The following is a 22,300-nucleotide window of genomic DNA, read 5'->3' on the forward strand; positions in this document are numbered from 1 at the left end:
TGTGAAGCATTGCTTAGCCAAGCTAATGTATGCACTGTATTTAAAATGCATTCTTATTGAATTATGAGCTATTCAGATTTATCTAAAACAATTTTCATAACTCTGATAAGTTAGGAAATATTTTAAAATGCAGAAACTGACTTGGAATTCCTATAAGTCAAATATTTACATTTTAAAAATAAATTTCAATGATCAGAAATATAATATTTGAATTTTAATTTAATAAAATGTATTTAATATTAATTACCTGTTTAATATATACTAACACATTACATATCAAATAATATTCACAATAGTTATCTTTTAATATTTACTTATATTAAATATTTTAATTTTACTCCAATTGTTGCATAAAAGTTTAACATTTAATATTATTTGCAGATATCTTAATTTATGACAAAGCCCAAGAGGATATGTGATTTTCTTGAAATCACATATTTGTTACTTACACAATGAAACATAGGCCCCAAAGAGACAAATACAATTTCAATGTTTCAATTCACAAAATACAATGTAGTAAGGCTCAAGCCTGGGAATTCGTGTACCCCTGTAGACCCAGCTACTTGGGAGGCTGAGGCAAGGGTATCAATTAACTCACAAATTTGAGATCAGAACTGCCAAAATAGGGAGACCCTGTCTCAACAAACAAATAAATTTGCAATGTATTAAGATTCGAAATGAAGTGTCATCTTGAAGGACTGTTGACTTTATTTCAAACCATTTCTGAAGGCAGTCTAAAGGAGAGATTCTACTTGTGAATCTATTGCCTGGAAGACCCTGCTATTCTTCCTGCAGAGTGTTCCTGCTTTCTGTTTCAGGGCTTCCTGTTCTTTCTACAAATTTGAGCAGGAGAAGAAGGCACCCAAACTGACTGACTTGAATATTCCCACATAACTGTTCAAATGTGGGCAGTTGCATAAGTAAAGATACTCCATTGGAATTTAATATTTATACCTATGATATAATCAATGATCAGGGAGAAGTTACTGATTCAGATTGAAAGTAAACAAAGAAGTGAGGATACAAGATTTTCATTTAGGAATAAACAATGATGTAAAAGATTGTGTATGGTTCATTTAATAAAAGATAAATGGATACAAGTTAAAATAGAAGATATGCCACAATTACAGAAAAAACTATAAAAATCTATATTTAGCCTTTAGCGGGTTCTCAAATCACAGCTCCACATATTTGTTTAAATCTTACCATCTGCCCATTTGGATATCATAGGATGAGCAACCTACCACCAACTACTTAATATCTAATTACCACTACACAACATCCAACACCAAAACCCTAATGTTCAGAATGCATATAAATTGGGCTTCAAATTTTTGATGCTGATCACTATTTCTCAAGTCATTTAACTTGGTCCTTGCTCTGTCTATATCAGATGTGAGAACATGAGAATTCTCAGAATTTAAATATCATGATCATATAGTTTGACATAAAATTACTTAATTTTTGGTTATGCAAAAATGAGGTGTGTCACCTCTTAAATGAACATATTAATGGTTAATTCTATAATACATGATTCAGAAGTAGAAATAAATTTTCTATATTCTATGATAAGAAAATCTTCAAAATTTAACAATACAGTCTACATTGTATTATCTTTTTAAAATAAAATATTTATATTGATAGAGTAAGACTATAGGAAAAATATATAACAAAAAGTACAGAATTGATAAATACAGGAGTACAATTCAAGATGATTTAAATTTTCTTCTTTGTGTTTACTTGCATTTTATATATCATATGTGCATATTTTTAGAGTAAGAAGCTAGCCAATCCCTAAAAAACAAATGCCAAATGTCTTCTTTGATATAAAGAGAGCAACTAAGAACAGAACAGGAAGGAAGAGCATGAGGGAAAGACTAACAGTAAACAAAGACGAATGGGGGGAGAGAAAGGGAGAGAGAAGGGAAAGCATATGGAAATGGTAGGAGACCTTCAATGATACACAAAATTATAAGAGGTTGTGAGGGGCAAGGGGGAGGGGAAAAATAAGGGGAGAGAATCGAACAACAGCAGAGGAGGTAGAGAGGGAAGATGGGAGGGGAGGGGAGGGGAAGGGAGGGGGGATAGTAGGGGATAGGAATGGTAGCAGAATACAACAGTCACTAATATGCCATTATGTAAAAATGTGAGTGTGTAACCGATGTGATTCTGCAATTTGTATTTGGGGTAAAAATGGGAGTTCAAAACCCAATTGAATCAAATGTATGAAAGATGATATATCATGAGCTCTGTAATGTTTTGAACAATCAATAAAAAAAAAGAAAAAAAAAGACTTATTTTAGCTTATTGAGACCTACATATCTGTTTAGATTTCTAAACACCTGTGGTAAAAAATGAATTCAGAAGCAATTGCTAAAAATAAAACAAAAACTCACTCAGGTGCTTTTGTTCAGAGTGTTAAACCCCTATTATGAAGTACAGTATGTACTCAGATGGGCCACAAAGAGCCTAGAGGATCACAGGGAAATGGGTTGGGCTTTGGGTTGCTGGCACACATACATACATACCATTCCTCTCTATGAGAGCTGCACCATGATAAAGGTAGCAATTTGTTGTTTAGATTTCTTTGGCTCAGCCCCTGGAAAATCACCCTTCAACCTCAACAATATAAGCTATTAAATTGTCTTGAATGATCATCCTTCTGACATGAAAATTAAGAAACACTTTCCAGGTATTTTCCAAAAATACCAACATTTTGAACAGAGAAAAACATCTTGAATATGAAGTATATGCTTGACCTTATGCTTACTCAATAACATTAAAACATGGTAAATTTTCCCTATTGCCTTATAAAGTATAAATATTTCAAAATGTAAATGAGAAACAAAAATTTTCATCTTTTATCATGAATTACTAGATAAGATCATTAAATTCATCCCTACCATTGACTTCAGTGCATTAATTATGAAAGGAAAGCTCATGAGAGTAATTTTCCTCAAACTGATATAACAAATATAAAGAATAATGACTATAATTTGAAAAATAAAATTCCATTTTTGAAAAGTTACTTTTAAATAATAATGTATCTTATTAGATTGCAAGCTTCAAGAGAGCGCTTGCTATATGTCTAGAACTGAGAACAATGTTTTGCACATGTTATCCATTAAATAACAATTTGTAAAATGAATAATATTCTCTAACCTTGAAGAGAACTATACAAGTTTAGAATTCTTGTTTTCTTAACTCTAGATTCTAAATTCACATAATTTAGAACCTGGTGCAATTTATATGTGACCATATGTTTTTCAATATCAAGAAGGGGCAGTGTCTAGTTGTACACCATCATATTCCTGAGCCTTATGTATACACAAAAAGGTCAATGAATTAGAGAAAGGCCCAGATTGTGACTTATCCATCAACCATCCTCAGTAACTAAATAAACAAGCAAGCAGCCTGATTGTTTCATGATAGAATACACTTGGAACAATAGGAGGATAGTTATTGCTGTGTGAAATTCAGAGAACCCTGGGACGATAGGCAATCTTACACTTCAGCCTGGCTGGTTACTAGTGTAGCTTTGGATAAGGCCTGGGTTTTGGATTCTAGTGTTTTTATTAAGCACCATCTGATGCCTTTGACTCTTTCCTTCCAAAGAGTGAAAAATATATAAAGAACAAAATTAAAGTTATACTTTCTATGGCAGCTCACCAACTAGGCCAGACCTGTTCAAACTTGTCTATCACTTATTTTTTTGTGAAATAGCTTATGAAAATATGCTTAATATGTTTTAGAGAATAGTGCTATGTCCAACAGCAGCAAAAGATTAGGTCAGTTTGATTGGTGTTAGAGAAGCTTGGGATAGTAGGCGGGGTACTCATTTTAGATTCTCTCTCTCTTTGGAAAATAGTATAAAACACCTCCCTCCCCATAGAGTAGAGAAACAGCAGCTGACAGGATTTAGAGCTATATCACTAAGTTGAACATTTGTTTTTAAAAACTTGGATTTAAAGCACCAGACCCTGTTCTTTTCCTCACAATCCACTGAAATGGTTTTGGACAAAAACAAATGAAACAAAACCCAACAAAACAAAACTAAAAAGCAATCAGACACTTTGAACTCATCCTCTTGCCTTGTCTCTTAATTGTTTAATTGAGGCAAGTTACTTAAAACTGTGAGCCTTAGTTCCTCATCGAAAAAAAAAATGAAGATTATAACAGGAGGATGTTCCCTACAGGATTAAAACAGGGGATTAGATTATCTAAACATAATCTAATGTTATGGGGTGTTAGGGGCAATACTAGGGTTTGAACCCAAGGCCTAGGCAGGCTAGGCAAGTGCTCTACCACTGAACTATTCCCTACCCCTCTGTAATTTCTAATCCTCATTATAAATTGCTAAATTTAGAGCTGTAATGTTCTCCGTATGTGTTAGCAGTCATGAACAGCATACTAGCCATTGATAAGAATATAAAAACAGAAGCTGAGCCTCACAGCTATACTCTCACATTGGCTTCACCTTGTCTTTTAGTTTCCTCATAAAAATGAGATAATATTATGAAAACTTATAAATAAGTAAATGCAGGGGATGGACAGCTTGTGATTGGTGATGGTGATGGTGATGGTTAATTTTATCTCTTATTTCTGGGTTTGGCCTGATCTAAGTCAGCTTATGACCCTGGTTCTCAGGAGGACATACTTCCTCCTTCCTCCAGAAGGCTGCACCTTCCTTTCTCCATCCTGATGCAGCACTACACCTTCACCACTGAGCCCCAAACACAGAGGCACATTTATCATGTTCTTTATTGCTCCCCATAAAGAGGAACAGATTGCCCTTGGCATAATTTTTATAAAAATCCAAGACTGTAAACATTTAAATGAGTGTCATTTTTCAAGGTGGTCAACTGCTAACATGGTATGCATTTTAAAAAAACAGATACTAACTCTCAAAAATGATCCACTGTATTGATACATCAAAGGCACTCAATAAACCTTTACTGAATAGGATTATGATTAATTTCAAGTGACATTTTTAATTAAAGAATTCATTTTTGAAATTAATTAATTTTATAGACCAATATGCTTATTGATAATTCTTATAAGCCAAGCATTGGCACTTTCAAAAGCTATGCATGCTAGAAAAGTAATTTAAAAGTTATTTTATAGTCACAATTCTGCCCTTAAAAGTCTTAAATATTTAAATGTACTCTGCTCTGATGATCTTTGTGACAGTAGGAAAGAAAAACATATAATTGTTGTCAAATCAGTGAATCAGACAATAGCACATGGAAACACATAAGACACGATTCTGAAGGCTCACTGTGGCTGTTGAAAGTGATCTATGATTGTGATTAATTGCTTTTGAAATTTTGATCAAAATTGATCTGTCCAATTTTCTGGCACTGGCTCTGTAAGTCAAATCTCACCCTGGAATTACATAAATCAATTTAGCCTGGACTTCTGTGAAAACTGGGGGGAGAAAGATATAAGTAATTTCTGAGTTGTCAGTGACTGATGGATGTTCTGATTTCACGGTTTTAGTAAAGAAAAGGTCTTACCGTAGCTGTCATAGGCATCCTCACTTACTCCATGACCGTAGTCATAGTATTCAGGCACACTGCAACAGATTTAGACAGCAATCAATGTTACTGTAATAAGGAGGAATCAACCCAGAAACTCCTATGGAATTTGAAGTAAAAAAAAAATGTGTGCTAAGGTAACACCCCTGGAACCTCTAGGCATAAAACACAATCCTAAAGAAACATTCAGTATGAAAAATACAGTTTATTGATAAGAAGTGCTATGATTTTTTCATGCTGCTTCAGTACTTCTTTACCTCTATCATCCAATTTGATAAATCAAATTTCCCCTAAAACACAAGTATAATACTTCAAAATTTGTCAAGAGGAAAGTTATAAAAGGTCTATTTTCAAGAAAAAGTGCTATATAAGTTGACAATGTTGTCAATTGTTTATGGTTTTTGATGCTGTTACCTTAAGAAATATGCATCTTCACTTCCAAACAAGGAAACTGTATTTATACTCCCCTCCAACCCTTCCACAGCAGTCAAGCAGTGCCCCCAAATATAAACTATTCTTTTCAATCAGTATTTTGCTAGATACTTCCACATTTAAATAATTATCAAAAAATGTGTTGTTCCCTCTATTTCACACTTGAAGGATACTTAATGCCCCTGCTCTATGATTTTCCTCACTTCATACTACAGCATCACTTTTCCCCTTTGAAGGCCTCATTCCTATTAGTATCCAAATGTCTTAAGAATTTTCCATCCTTAAAAACCCTCCCTCACCCACATATCTCTGTCTTGTGACTAGTCCTTTCTGAATAGCCCTTCATAGAAGTTTTCTTGAAAATATATAATTATTCATTCTTTTTACTGACTCCCCCTCCATAAGTTTTTTAAGCATTTTTATCGGTGCATTATAATTATATATATAATGGTATTCATTATGATATATTCATACATGCACATTGCATAAATTGGTGTACTTCATTCCCTAGAACCTTCCTTTTCCCTCCCTATCTCCCACTCTTGATCTCCTTCCTCTACTTCTACTGGTCTCTTCTATTTTCATGAAGTTCCTTGTGTTTCCTTTTCTCTCTCTAGTTTCCACATATAGGAGTATTCAACCCTTGACTTTTTGAATCTGGCATATCTCACTTAGCAGGATGTTTTCCAGTTCTATCCATTTTCCTACAAATGACATTATATCATTTTTCTTTAGGGATTGCATCAAAACCTCATTTTGTATATACACCACATTTTCTTCATCCAGTCATCTGTTAATGGATTGCTAAGTTGGTTCCATAAGTTGGCTGTTGTGAATTACGCTGCTATAAACCCCTCCTTGTGCTTTTCAATACACCCAATCAGGCCACTGCTTCACTAAAACAGCTCTTGTCAAGATGGTGATCGTTTCAAATCCAATGATCAAGACTCAATCCTCCTTTTATTTTAACATCATTTTATACCATTGCTATGTCCTTCTCCTTCAAACACTTTACTTGCTTTCAGATCTCTCTTATGGATCTCTGAACTCACATCATTTCCTCATTCTTCTCTACTAGTGGTACCTCCTCATTTTCCCAGCCACTTAATCCTGGAGAACATTTGGGCTAAGTTATTAGGAAATGTATCTCCTTTATTCATATGACATCCATAGGCAATCTCTTCTGGTTCTATGGCTTTAATATCCTCTCTAATCTGAGGACTTCCAAATTATATCTACAGCCTTCCACCCATAGCACCTCCCCTTACTCTCATGTGCAAAACTTACCTAGTGTACTTTGGATGCAAAACTGAACATATCCAATACAAAAAAAGAAATAATTTTCTTTTCAACTCAGATCTGTTTTGCATTTTCATTTTTGTCAGTGGCCATATCTTAATTAGTGCTACCTACGCCCCAAATCATGGAGTCCTTCCCGGACTCCTCTATTTTCTCTTACAATTAATGTTCAATTCAAATGTCAAATTCTCTCATTTCTGCTTGCAAAATATATTCAGAATCTGAACATGTCTAAACATTTTCATACCTATGGCTGTGGTTGAAATTATCACCATCTCTCACCTAAATGAACACGATAGCCTAGCTGGTCTCTGTGCCTTGCTTGCTCTGTTTCCATAAAAATGACAGAGCAGTCAAAGTCAATTTTATAGATGTAAGTTAGATCATCAGAGTTCTTATGGCTCCCCACAGTCCTTAAGAAAAAAGTTAAGATTCTTACTTTGCCTACATGATTTCCTCCCCTTGTATTTTCAGATCTCACTATCACATCTCCTTTGCTTAGGGTACACTGGCCTGTGAGATGTCCCTTGAACATGGCAAACACATTATTGTGTCAGGGTGTTTCATCTGCTGTTCCCACTTTCTGAAAAAATGACTTCCTTGAATGTTCAATTGTCCCTTCATTTTTTCTGAGATTACTCAAATGCCACTATCAGAGGGTTCCCTGATAGATCCATTTAAAGTAGCACTCAGACAGGCATCCCTTGCTTCTCCATCTTAGCATTAATCATTCACCACCATACATATTACAAAAACAAACACATAAATACACATTTGTTTATGTACTGGCTGTTGCCCTTTTGTAGAATGTAAGCTCCTTGGATTTGGAACTCATTTTATAACTCTTTTATTCTTTTATCATTGTTCTAGGCTGATTTCTACAATATTGTTTAGCACATATTATATTTTCCCCTCAAGAAATTCCTTGGTTTAAAGTTAGACATTACTTATCGTCCTCTGTCCATATTTTAATTTATAAAATTTATAAATTTTCTCAAGATGATTATTTCTTTCTCTCTCTTTTTTTTGCCCTTGTTGTTGTTGTAGTACTGGTTTATCCAAACTCAGAGCCTTACACAGGCTGGGCAAGCTCTCTATCACTGAGCTCCACCTCCTACCCCCTCATTCCTTTTAAGTATAAAAATGTGTGACAAGAAAATGACTTGGTTCCAAATATCCAACTGTATAAGATCTGAAAATGGGAGAGAGATGCCAAAGGGGTAGGTTGGAGAAAAACAAAGAAGGGCCCCAAATTATAAGTTCTCCCTATGTGGCTGTTATTATCCTTGAAGGCAATACCATCAGCTTCAAAATACTAAGAATTTGTGAACCTGTGACTTAATTGATAGTAAGGGCACAGAAGCAAAATAAATACATGAATGAATGAATAAAAGTCTCTATCATAAATAAAGAGTTAGCTTCTTCAACCTCAATTTTAGCACAAAGAAGCTAAAAAAAAAAAGTTTATGTAGCTCAGCCCTTATTGCTCAGAATATTTATACACAAACTAGGAGAAATGTATGGCAATATATCTTTTCCCAATTCTGCTTGATATGGTAGAAGGTTAATGGCTTTGACTGGTGTTTATATTTTCTTTTACATACTTTTCTTAATAGATGTTATATAACCTAATTCAGAATCCTCATATAGATGCAGCAAATCCCTGAGTTGTTCCATTAATTCCCTGGGAGGTCAGGAAGTGGCAGTAGCGAAAAAATGTTGTAGAAAGCAGAACTTCCGTTGATGGGGGAAAAACACTGGCATGAGTAGCAGCTTCCTCCTGCCTCTGTCACAATCTATAATTTTTCTGGGAGTTAGCCTCTGATTATGTGTCCCAGAGTGTGCTCCATGAAGATCAGCAGCACCCAACACTACCCAGTGGCCTTAGGCTGTTTCTCGCTGGATTATAATTTTAACTTTAGTTTTTAACTTTAGTTGATGAAGACAAGGGAGAGAGATTGAGAAAGACCATGATGAAGAAGCTGCAGCGCAATTATTATCAGTGACATATACACACCAAGAAGAAATTTAAATTTCAGAACTCCAGAAAGGGAAAATGGAACATATATTTGTAAAATAATGGATAATGTAAAATGATGGGAAAATGATGGAAAATAATCATAATGGACTCTATAGATTCCACACTTTTGCTTATTCATTATCACTACTCATTTCTTCTATAGGAAATTTTTTACCTGGACAAATGGCTGTGCCCATAGTGAATGCACTCCCTAGCCACTCTTTCAGGTAGACATGTTCTTTTAACTAGGTTAGGAAACCAAGGGATGTGCACAGAGGTAAGTAAGTGCGGTAACCAAGGACATTTCCACTTCGAGAGCAATGCCTTCAGACTCACAGTCTGCCACAAAGGGGAACCTTGCTTCTAAGTGATCGCAAGGAGTGAAATGACTCTATACTATTGCTTATGTCAGAGACAGAAATAATTAAGAAAAATAAACATTTAAAAATGTTGTTTGATAAACTGAATATTTAAGCTCTCTGTCACAATTTAGTTGAACATAGTATCAGTTCAGGATGTGGCAGTATGGAACTGCTATTAAAATCCCAAGCTATTTAGTATTAACTTGGAAGAAAGGTGGAGAATGTAAAGGAAAAAAAATAGAGTAGGATAGAAAGCTGATATCACTTGTTATTTCACTGTCAGTGACAACTTGAAGAGAGAGCTACAGGTCTGCATATCCTTTTTCTGCTAGGGAAAAATGCTGGAGAAAACCCAGTGTTTAGTGATCCTGGTTGATTTTAGAAAACCTCCTGTTTTGTTTTGCAAGAAGAAATGAAAGGGACTATAGCTTAGCTAAGAAAGGCTATCTCTGCATGATTATTATTAGTTCTTACTTTAAAGTGATTCAATGTCCAGAGGTTTGGGATGTAATAGGATTTAAAAAGTCAGCTATTTTCTATTCCAGGATCTTGACATGACAAATGTTGCTTAAAGATGTCTTCATAGCCAGCCTTTTGGCACATACCAGTAATCCCAGCTACTCAGGAGGCTGAGACAGGAAGATCACAAATTTGAGGCAACTTAGTATAGCCCTGTCTCAAAATAAAGGGCTGGGAATGTGGCTTAGAGGCAAAGAGGTCCTGGGTTCAGTCTCTAGTATTACAAACAAAACCAACCAACCAACCAACAAAAATGTCTTCACGTTTTTCCATTAGACTTTGCTAACACATGAGTCCTAGAACAATCTTCAGGCCTCCATGTATGCACCAGCAGGAAGCATGCAACAAAACTTGTGAAGTCTCCTTTGTGGGCATTCTCTATCAAATTTAGATAAGACTATGGACCAGTCCATGTATCCATTAAGATATGGAAGAACCTTCCAGGAAAACTGGCACAACTCCCAGAAAAGAGAATCAAGGTTGCCAGATGCACAATCAAAACACTTATTTCACTGCTTTAATTTCTACTTGGCAGGATTTTGTAACTGCTCTTGCTACGGAGTCTTTGTTTTCTTAATGTCAGTTTCAATAAGAGTTACTCTGTTCCTTTTTGACCAGTTTATATACTTAACAGGATGCTTTGCACAGGAAAGAGGGTTAAAGAAGGAAGGATAACCTGTCTGTCATTGCACAGGTTGCCAGACTTCAAGTACGAGATCTAATGTAGAGGTCTGAATATTTCCCAAAGATCCTAGATTTTGAACTGGTTGCAGCAATCAGTATTAAACTTGAATTTTCTCTGTTAGAAAGAAGGTAGGTCTTATTTTGTTTGCTTTTTGTTGTTGTTGTTAATTTGTAATGGGAAGAAGGAAATTCACTCATATTTGAATGACTAGAGGGTTGAGCTATAGGAGACTTCTAGTTGTTCTCCAAATTCCATTTGACCCTCTCTTGTAAGTGAGATCATCAACGTATGACTTTATTTCCTAATTTCCTAGTCTTTTTCACTTATGCATGTGGTCATGTGCTTAGTAATGGTACCAATTCTTTATGACTTGCATAAAGTTAAGTTCCTTTCTCCATTTCTATTCAATAAACTGACTGGAAATATCAGCAAACAGTGCCACTTGAGAAGACTGATGCTAATAAGGGAATCCCTGTAGCCTGAATCCCTAAATAGTGCAATGGAGCAGAACACATCCACTGGCCAGAGTCTGTTAAATTAGAGAGAGATAAACTTTTTTCTTGTGTAAGCCACTGAATTGTGGGACTTCTTTGTGATAGAAGTTTAGCTTATACCTTAAATAATATAATTTAAATTTTTATAAGGCAATTCCTTGAAGATTAACAGGCATTCAGTAAATATTTGTTGAATAGATACATAAATGATTGAATAAAAAGAAGTCAAAGAAGACAACACTGTGTTTGAACATAAATAATCCTAGAATATTTTACTAGAAATATCTTTATAGAAATTTGTGTTTCCTTAAGAAGAGATATCAACTTACATTTAAAGCAATGGAATAGTAACACAAATAAACACAGAAAACCCCCACTCACTAATTTCTTCTCTGATATAAATGGAATTCAGAGTAAATGTTTAATAAACTAATCTGATATTATTCCTGCTTTCTTTGTTTCACTTGATTATCTATTAATTTTTCTAAATACTTACTAATGTCTATGATCTTCAAATATAAAAGCAAAATATTATGTAGAATTTTACTAATAACTAGATATTGTTTGAGTTAACACAGCTAATATGAATATCCTGATTTTATGTATATGCCAGATCCTGGAAAAATTATATCTGCTATAACCACCAGAGTAATTAAGTTCCAAATCACTGATAATTGTCATAATTCTAATTAATACCTCTATAATTATAATAGTGTGTTGAGAAACCCTCACCCTTACATTTCCCAAAACATGAGATACAATAATAGTGAATTATAAATCAAATAACCAGGTTGTGTTTATACAGAATTCATTTGTTCACTTTTACTCATTTTAACATGATTAAACAACATGATAAAGTAAACAAATATAATGAAACAGTAGCTTTCAGAAATACTTTAAAACAAGTATGAAGTCAATAGTATAGTCTGCTTTTAGAGGCCAAGATCAGGATTTAAAAATGTATTTTTTATATTTAAGGCATAATGTGATATTTTGATGGACTTATTCATAGTGAAATGGTTATTGCAGTCAAGTAAAATTAATATGTTAAAATAATATGACAATATAAAAATCACATGTGAAGGATACATCACTACCTACCTATTCTTAGCACTTGTTACACTGTACATTTACACTCTATTGACAGAAATTCATCCAGCAAATATAGATTTTTAGCCCAGATCTCATCCTCAAATTGCAAATTGGTAGTTCTTCTATTTTTATAGCCATTTATGGGATGATCAATTCCTTCTGTTAACTTTCATCACTCTGGGAAAAGTGATATTTATGAAGCAGTAATCATTAGTATGTAGATTAATGAGTGAAACACACAGGTACTTAAATCAGTTCTCACCACCAACCACGCCTCTCCTCAGAGCTGTTCAGAGTATTAACTGAACAATCTGCCCCAAAGAAATGGGAGATTCTCCAACAAATAACTCACATCTTCAAAGCTTCCTTCCATATCTCATCACTGTTGTGTGACCTGCCTATTGTGGTGATTATTACTGAGGCTTCCCGGAAAGGGGGCCTCTGTTATTTCTAGCACTGAAGGTGAGGTTTATCAACACAGGATAAACATTATGTCTATGTTGGAAAACCTATGCCTATGGAATTTCTGTGCTGAGAACCCCATTTGCAAATAGGTTTTTAAAAATAATTTCATTTGTCTATTCCTTCTACAGCAAATCTTATCTTTCTACGGAAACTAGCTACTTTTTCCTTCCTCATCTTTTCCAATGTATTCTTTCACTTCATTATTTCTGATTATACAAAATAATGGTATAACAACCATTAGAACAAAAACAGAAAAATGAAAACCCAGTAGCTACATATAGATACATTCTACTTTATAAAATATTTAAAATAAACTGAGATTGAAATAGGCCTCGTGGAAATTATAGTCTACCAGAAAAGCAATTAAGTGTTAAGTGTTATCTATTCATTAATTTTTTTTAAATTCATCAACACTAAATGTAAGTAAGAATTACCCAGGCTAAAAGGAATGAAGGAGCCTTGTAGGCAGAGAATTAACAACAGCCAAAATGCATAGACAAAAAAAAAAAAAAAAAAAGGGGGTGGTGTCTGCAGCCACTTCTCCAGAGTTTGGGAGTTAAGATAAGGTAGAAAGGTATTTACTGCTCAGTCTCAAGAAAGATGCAGAGGACAGAATTTTAAGCACCTTGTCTTCATCATGGTAAGCAGTTTGGATTTTATCCTAGTCACCACTGAAAGCAATGAAGTTGTTTAACAGGGGATCAACAAGACTATATTTCAAACAAATCACCATTGGTATTGTCTTTCTTTTCACTGCTGTACCTTCAGCACCTGGCACAATCTTGAGCACACAGTAGAGGAACAAAAAAAATGTATTGACTAAAAGTATGGATAAGTAAATACTTGTAGAATGGACAAGGTCTACAATGGCTCTCCACCTCATGTTTTTACACCCATATTTCCTTAGTATACGTGAACTCCACTTTTTTTTAATTGAAATGTGATGAAATTTGCATATTAAGATAAAATTTTTGTGACTTTAACTTATAATTATTTGATGTCATTAAATGCTACATTCAGGATCCAAAGTTTGAACTGTTAAATATAGTTTTATTCAAAATTTGGCAGACATTAAAATGCAAACATAATTCTGAACTAATTTTAAGCAACAATTAATTCAAAAGAACATTGTGGGACATTTGGTGAATATGGAGAACAATATATAAGTTCTCTGATATTTTGAAGGCCCAAACTCAAATGGCTAGATTATAAAGAAGCAATATGTGCTCATTTTTTGCTAATATTTTAGTAAAAGTTCAGTAAAGACAATGAAAGCCACATTTATTAAATGTTATTTCCTTATTGATATAAATGGTCTTTCTTACCCCTTAGTTGCTTCTACCACCTGATTTTTAGAATTGAGGGTTTGAAAGTGGAAATGGAGTCTTAATGCAAGAAATAAGATCATTTGTTTCTTTAAAATTTTCCTTATCCCCTCCCAGAAGCAATAATAATCATAATGTAATATATTACTTCTAATTATAATGTATAATCCTCTGGCATTTAATACACCGTTAAAAGCATTTCATACCTTATCTTATTTAATCATCACAACTCTTTATTTGGTAATAATTAACCCAAGTGCAGAAAAGGAAATTCAGCTAGAAAAAGCTACTTGTCCTAATCTACCCAGCTCTTCAGTGGTAAAGCTTGGATTTGAACTTGGGTATATCTGATGATAGAGTCCAAATGAAACATGTGCAATTCATCTAGCTCATCACACATATCTAAAATAACCATACTCTATTTTATTTGAGTAATACCAGATAAAAACATGGGAGATAATTACTTAGCAGTATGATCTTGGGCTAATGGTGATTGGAAAGGAGGAATAAGCCATGAGCTCCCCTCTATAATTATCTGCCCTCTTTCTCCTCTTCCTCCTTAAAAAAACAACAACAACAACAACAAAAAAAAAAAAAACCCTAGCTACCATCAAGAACAAGGGCTTGCTCCAAGCACACATAATTCTTAACACTGTCTGATCCCTACTTCCAGACAGCTTTTTCAGATCCCCACTAACCCCACCATGCTGTCTCCATAAATAGCACTTTCATATTGCAAATTCACCTCTATATGTGCTATCATTTACCCAGTCTGTTTTCCCAATAAAAAATGATTTCCATGAGGCCAAGGCTATTTGGATATCACTATATTTTCAGGGAGTAACCCAGTGCTTAACAAATAGTAGATTCTCAAGAAATACTGACCAAATGCTCTGCTGGACAGGAAGGAAGATGTTCATTTCATTTTCATTTAAGAATTTTCCATTTAGTAATTAGCCTTTATTCTGAGGTCAACTAGAGAATAAATACATATGCATTATCCTTTCTGATATTAGAAACAAGTGCTCACGTATATGATCATTTGTTTTGCTGAGAATTCACTATCATTATATTTACACTATTAATAAATTAAAACTTAGTATGAAAATAAACCATCCAAATCCCTAAATACTATGTATAACTTTTATTTAAGATATTTCAAGCTCAGAAATAGTTAAAAGAAGTTAATTTTAAAAATTTTATTAAAAGTTTTATTTGAAAAATCAAAATTTGATCATTTTGTGTACTCAAATATATTAGGTGAGACATTGTCTTTTTATGTGTTTGTGTTTCAGCCAAAATGCAAATATCTTTCATTGTGCCTAACCAGCATGATTTTCACAGAGCTCTAACAAGAGAAAGATCAATGCCCGAGATTCTACATTTCTAAATTATCTTTGAAATTCCATCAAAATTTCATAAATTAGTTTTGAAAATTTTGTAGTGTAAAACTTGTTTATTCATTGCACTTAACCAACAGTGTTATACAAAAAACATTGCTGTATAGAACAGCCTTGTTTGTGAAGAGGTAGAACATAAATTTGTATCCATCAAAACTAACTAATGAACTAAATATATTAAACATAGATAGGTAAGTAGGTAGACAGGCAGGAAGATAGGTAAATAGATAAAACAGTAACCTCCGGCAGTTGTTTTCCTGTCCAGCTTATTTTTTAAAATTTTTAGTTGTAGACGGACACAATACCTTTATTTTATTTTATTTTTTATTTTTTTTTATGTGGTGCTGGGGATTGAACCCAGTGCCTCACACATGATAGGCAAGTGCTCCACCACTGAGCTACAACTTTGGCCCCCTGTCCAGCTTATTTTGAGAAAATCAAAGATGTAAATCTTCCTTTCCAAAGAAAACTGATAAGAGGTAAGAAAAGTCCATAGTCTTAAGGGTGGAGAATAGTGAGTCTTTGATCCATTTGATGGAAAATCAACATTTCTTTAAAAGTGATACATAGAATTCAGAAAAAAAAGGATATTTGAACTTGAAATACGGAGTTGGTACTTTCTGGTTTTACAATTGTGACATCTTGGGCAAATTATTTAATGTCCCTGAGCTGAAGTGTCCTCACCTTTAATATAGGTAATAATTTTATCTACCTCAAGTATTAATAGGATAACCTGTGATAGCTCCATGATAAGTGCCTAGTTCATGTCAGGTACTCAATAACTGTTAATAATAGGTGATTCTCCAATGAATGAAGGCATAGACGTAAAGTTCCTCTTTTTCATATTCATAAAGGTTGCCCTACTGAGAAAAATTTCATCTTGAAATATTCTGAATTAAATTAAATAACCATACATGCCTTCTTAAGTTTCAGCTGATGGTATTTAATGTTCACAGGATGAAATATAGGCTGATTATTCATGAGGGAAGTGACATATTTGTTCTGCTCATAGATTAAGGATCAAGATAGATGATCTATATAAGGCATCTAGTGTAGAATGATGATCAGCTCTGCAATGATCCCCTTTAGAGAAAATGGATACTTTGAGAGTATTGCCTCATGCTCCAAAGAAGAAAGAAATATATTTATGTATGCTTTTGTTTTCTGGACTAAACATTGTGCATATATTTCTGCAAATAATCTCCCATTATAGACAGTCTTTAATCATGTATTTTCTTAGCTTGTTTTCTGCATACTTTGACCCTTTATTACATAAATTCGGGGTGAGAAATTTTTATAACAAAACATTAATCTTCTGTTTTGTAATATTATCATTAGAACATAACAATTATTTTCTATAAATAAAAACTTCATCTCACTGATTAATTAGACTCAATGGTACATGACATTATTAAGTTAACTGTTGATGCTTTTGGTACAAATACATAAAAGCTATTGAACCCTAGTTTGATTTGGACACAATTTTAACTATATACACATATTTCTCTGGTTGAGTCATAATTCATGAGTATCAGTAGAATTTTAGCACTGTAAATATCAATATAATTTCTAATTATTTCAATACTTTAATCTTGTTGACATTGAGTCTGAATTCATTGATGCAATCAGGACTATGGTCATGTGTGATTTACATTTCTCCACATTCAGATCACAAATGGAATCTCACCGGTGCAACATAATGTTCAAACCACTTGTTACTGAAACATTATTTTCAAACATCAGACTTTAGAAATTTAAAAAAAATATAATAGAATCTGGGAAAGAATATGTATGTTGATAACAATGATTCTATTTTGACAGACTTGTTTTCTGTGTGGAAATAAGGCTACATTCATCCAGGAACTCGTGGCATGTGACTGAAGCCAAGGAAGCTTTAGGTGTTTTATGAGTAAGCGTTATGAAGCCTGCTTGCTACTGAGCATTAGTAGTGATGCTGAATTTCTGCAAAATGAAAGGAAATCAGAACTCCTTGTTCTCATGCACCACTACTGTGGCATGCTTTCACCTAAATTATAATCATTTTTTTCACATCTCCCTTTTCTCTAGTTCTGAGATGGTGAATGATGAGTCACTAACACAGGCCACAGTCCCATTTCTATATTCTAATCACCCATCCAGCCTAGCCCCTTAACACACACCACACCCAGACACCTTGGAATGCCATCATGAATGGCTCCATTCATGACCCCATGCTTCTGAGCAGGCTAATCTGTCTAGAGGGCACTTCCTCTATTACTTCATCTAGGAAAGCATTCACCATTCTCCCAGGATCCAGCTCAATGGGGAGCTTCTCATTAAGGATTTACCCAACCTCTTCTAAAAGGTATTACCCCTTCCCAATTGTCTTCGATAGAATTTTATTCACATCCTCACGTAGAACCAGTGTCATTGTATCAGGTTAGCAAAATATCTATTATGCCTAAATATCACAATAATACAGTGTTAAAAGGCAGATTCTTGAGCCCCTTCCTTCATGTTCTGATTCAAGTGCCCTCAGCAGGGGGCCCAGAAATTTCTTATTTTATATGCCATGTTTCTAGTGCAGCAATCCTGAATCATCCTTGGAAAACAGACACACACACACACACACACACACACACACACACAAAACACACACACACACAAACAAGATCAAACCAAACCCAAACAAACAAAATCCCAAAAAAAAAAAACCCTACACTAAGTCTTGATAAATCAAAATCTGCTCTGCTTGACTTGTTTCTACACATAGGTCCAGAATAGTGACTTTCAGCATTTAGTGAATATCTGTTGAATAAAGAAATGGTTAGTTTTAAAATACTATATAATTTCTATGTAAATAACTTGTAAACTGCCTAACAGTACAACCATGTAGATTCATAACTATGTTTATAACTTTTCTTATGAAATTTTAATTAGTGGTCAATGTCAATTTAAAGGTTGCTATTAAGCTTTATTCTTGGTACTCTGTTTTCCCAAAAATGTTTTTGAAAAAGTACTTGAACAAAAAAAGATAAACATACAATATGTTAGGGAGTATAACTAATATGCTTGTTTTAAGAATTGGTATTCAACAAGGTAGCTCAAAACCAACAATAAGAAACTTAAACAACAAGGTGAAATGTCACAGAGATAAATGTACATTTCTGAGCTTAGGTTAAAAAAATCAATGGCAAAGATGCAGGATGGTGTTAGAATTGGCTTGACAGCACTTCATTTAGAAAAAACCTGGTTTTCAGTTGAAAACAGGTTCAATAAAACCCAATAACGTGACATAGCCACTAAAGAAAACCACAGTAGGATTATGTTGAAGGACTTCGAAACAAGAAACATAGGATGTAATAGTGGCATTTCTTTGCACATCAACTCTACTCTGATGTAATATATCTCAAGATCAAAGTGCCAGACTTTAAAATGGACACTTGGACCACTGGAATGTTTTTAGAAGAGACCATCCTGGGGACTTGGGGAAATGGCAATAATGATATATAAGAACTGTTGAAGAAACCCATGTCTAGGTAAGCATTACACTGGATATCAGTTGGTTACTGGTAAAATAATTGGGAAACAAACAATAAAATATCAGTATCATACAAAAATAAGCAATTATTAAGCTGATTATTTTTTGTTTGGCTAGAGGGTGCTGGATCTAGGTTGGGCTCTCTGAAGGCTCTGTGAGCTGTGGATGGAGTAGGATTAGCACTCCCTGAGATCTGGGCTCTACCTGGGGATGCTCTTCTCATGACAATAGCAAGAAGGCAAGTGGGAAACACAGGGACTTTGTAAGGCTGAGATTTAGAAGTGGGATTATTGTAATCAAAACAAGATACCTGGTACTGAGGAGTCAGAAAAACATACTCTGCCTCTTTATTTTAGAGGGACTGAAAACCCTCAAGCAATACAGGGAGAGGTGAGGACCAGTAGTAGAGAATACTATATCTCATTTTTATTGGATATGGGTAGAGGGGCATTATCTTCTTAAGAAAGGCAGATATGTGGAGGAAAAAGTAAGCTAAATACACATAGTGAAGCTTCACAAGGCATATCGGAGATCAGTGTATATAGAGCTTAGAGGAGAGTAGTGTACTTCAGTTCAAGAGTTTCCTAATAAACTTAGGTGTTTTAAAAACAGAGTCAAGTATTTGGAAAACAATATGACATTAACACAAAGATTCTACTCTTTGAAATAGGAGAGAAATCAGTACGAAGCTTGGACTCTTGTTAAGCTACAAAGTCCTGGGCATGGTAAACATTTGGAATCCTAGTTCTTTATCTGTAACATGGAGACAAAACTATTCATCTCATTAGATAATGTTTATAAACTACTTAATATAAGCATCTGGCACATAGCAAATGCTCAGCATTGTTATTGCTGCTATTGTTATTTTTAGAGACTAACTACCTTTAGAAATACTCAAGCATTCTTTCTTCAGACTTTTGTTGCCTCCTGTACACATCTATTATTCAATCTTACTGAATATTATGTAATGAAAGTTTACAATGATTATCCTTCAATTCCAAATCCAAACATTGTGAGAACAATAGTTTTTCTTAAATTGAGGGTCTGAATAGTTAGGCAACAAAGTTCCAACCTAAAGTGATAAGAAGCTATTTATACCTACTTATATCTTAGTTGGTATAGTTATTCATGTATTTTAATACAATTAATACGTATTTTTGGCCCAGATGACATTGGAAGCAATCTAGAATACAAAGCATATGCATTGTATTGATTGTCTACAGAACAAATAATTTTGAATATGAAACATCTGGTCCACAGCATTGTAACTGTAGGGTTATGAACCTGTACTTTCTATGTACTATATTTACTATATTTGTTCACCATCCTATTCCAGCACCTAGCAAACAGCAAACACTTAATAAGCATTAATTTAATATGTATGCAAAAGAAGATGTTAAGATGTCATAATGGCAAATTCTAATTATGGAAAATAAATAGTATCTGTATCTTTTTTTTTTTTTTTTGACTTTGTTACACATTCATCACATTCATTCCAGGCAAATTCTATTCCCTTTTCTGGGGTCCTCCCAAGATCTTGTTTTTGTTTTTCCAACTCCATGATTTAAAAATCACAGAGGCCCATCTTCTACATTTTGGCCATCATTAAGATTAATATACATACACACACACACCCACACACACATAATATATATAAAATAAAATTATTTATATTTACATTCATTCTCTAATTGCCAGTCGGCATGTGCAAAATAGCATGACCTGGAGGTTGTTGTTTTTACATGCAAATTGACTAAGAAACCAAAGAAAGCAATGAAAACACACAGATAGATTGTTCCAGAAAGGTATAAAATAGTAACTGATGGAGAATCCACTGAGATCATAGTACCAAATTGGCCTGGTGCAAGCAAGCAAATAAAAAAGATTTTTGTAATTTTATCCAAAGATGATTTGGTTTTAATGACCTTAAGCCTTGAAAAGAACCTCAAAACTCTATCCAAATCTGATTATTATTTCTGAGTGCTGAATCCAAAGTTTCTTATTTTCTTCCTAGCAGTTTAACTAAATATCCTACTACCCCCAAATATCTTACAGTTGATTCACCTGAGGGATACGCAGATCCTCAGCAACGAATCATATTCTTATTCCTTTATGTTTGCATATGATGATGTCCTTACCTGACTAAACTGTACTTCCAATGAAATCTCAGAACATCGGTTCTTTTTGAATACCTTCTGGTCCTGCCTCTCAACCTGCTACTTAGATGTTTTGCCACTTTCTTTCATATTCTGTAGCAATCCTTCTAGGTTGTACTAGCACTTAACACATCCTGCATGTTTGTCTTCTTCCCTAGTTATTTACCAATGGTCTCCTGGATTTTAGGATATCCTTCATAGACCATGTAGTGGACTCAAATAGCCATGCTGAAGAATTCTTTATTACTGTGTCCTTGAGAGCAGCTTCTGTTTGCTGAATTCTCAATGCACATTATTTTGTAGATAGCAGAAGGTAAAAAACCGTGGCCATTATTTTCTACAGATAAGTTTAGTTTAATCTCCAAAGTGTTTAGCTTCTTTAGATTACTCTCTAGCATATAAAAATCAGGATATTGTACTGAGATTGCAGGTTATACTTTCCAGAAGTGGCCTTCCATCATTGAACCATGCCAGTTGCCCATTTACCAGTGAGGTCGAACAGTGCTTCTTTTGAATCTGGCTGAACTTGTGACTTGCTTGTAACCAAGAGAATGAGACTACATTTTAAAAGGAAAATCAGCTTCTGCTTTGTTGTTTGGGATATCATATCTGGCACCCTGAGCTGACACACTGTGATGAAGCCTAAGTGACATGAAGAGGGCTTTATGAGTAGTCCTTCCCAGTAGTCCCACCCAGTCAGGGTACCAGCTGAAAGCAGCATCAACTTATAGACATAAAGTTATGGTTTAGATGAGGTGTGAGAAAATGCAATAAAGTTTAGAGGTGAAATGATTGGGTTATGAGAGCCTTAACCTAATCAATGCATTAATCCACTGATATGGATTAACGGGGTAGTAACTACAGGCAGGTAGGGTGTGTGTTGAAGAAGATAGGTCACTGGCGATGTGCCTTTGGGGTTTTTATTTTGTCCCTGATAAGCGGAATGCTCTCTCTGCTTTCTGATTGCCATATCCTGAACTGCTTTCCTCTGCCA

At 34.3% G+C, this 22,300-nt stretch overlaps 1 protein-coding gene across 2 annotated transcripts in view; it reads right to left on the bottom strand.

Annotated features, from left to right (window-relative positions):
- The window catches only part of KHDRBS2 (KH RNA binding domain containing, signal transduction associated 2), a 539,121-nt gene that overhangs the window by 13,369 nt on the left and 503,452 nt on the right, over positions 1-22,300 (bottom strand). The window contains exon 8 of one of the 2 annotated variants that reach the window (XM_081296524.1): positions 5,517-5,575. The exons of the other annotated variant lie outside the window; for it this stretch is intronic. Within the exon in view, the coding sequence (XP_081152650.1) occupies positions 5,517-5,575 (59 nt within the window). The remainder of the gene's footprint in view (positions 1-5,516; positions 5,576-22,300) is intronic. 2 annotated transcript variants of the gene reach the window in all.

The sequence above is a fragment of the Spermophilus citellus genome, assembly GCF_964194105.1.
Source record: "Spermophilus citellus genome assembly, chromosome: 5".
Lineage (NCBI taxonomy): Eukaryota > Metazoa > Chordata > Mammalia > Rodentia > Sciuridae > Spermophilus > Spermophilus citellus.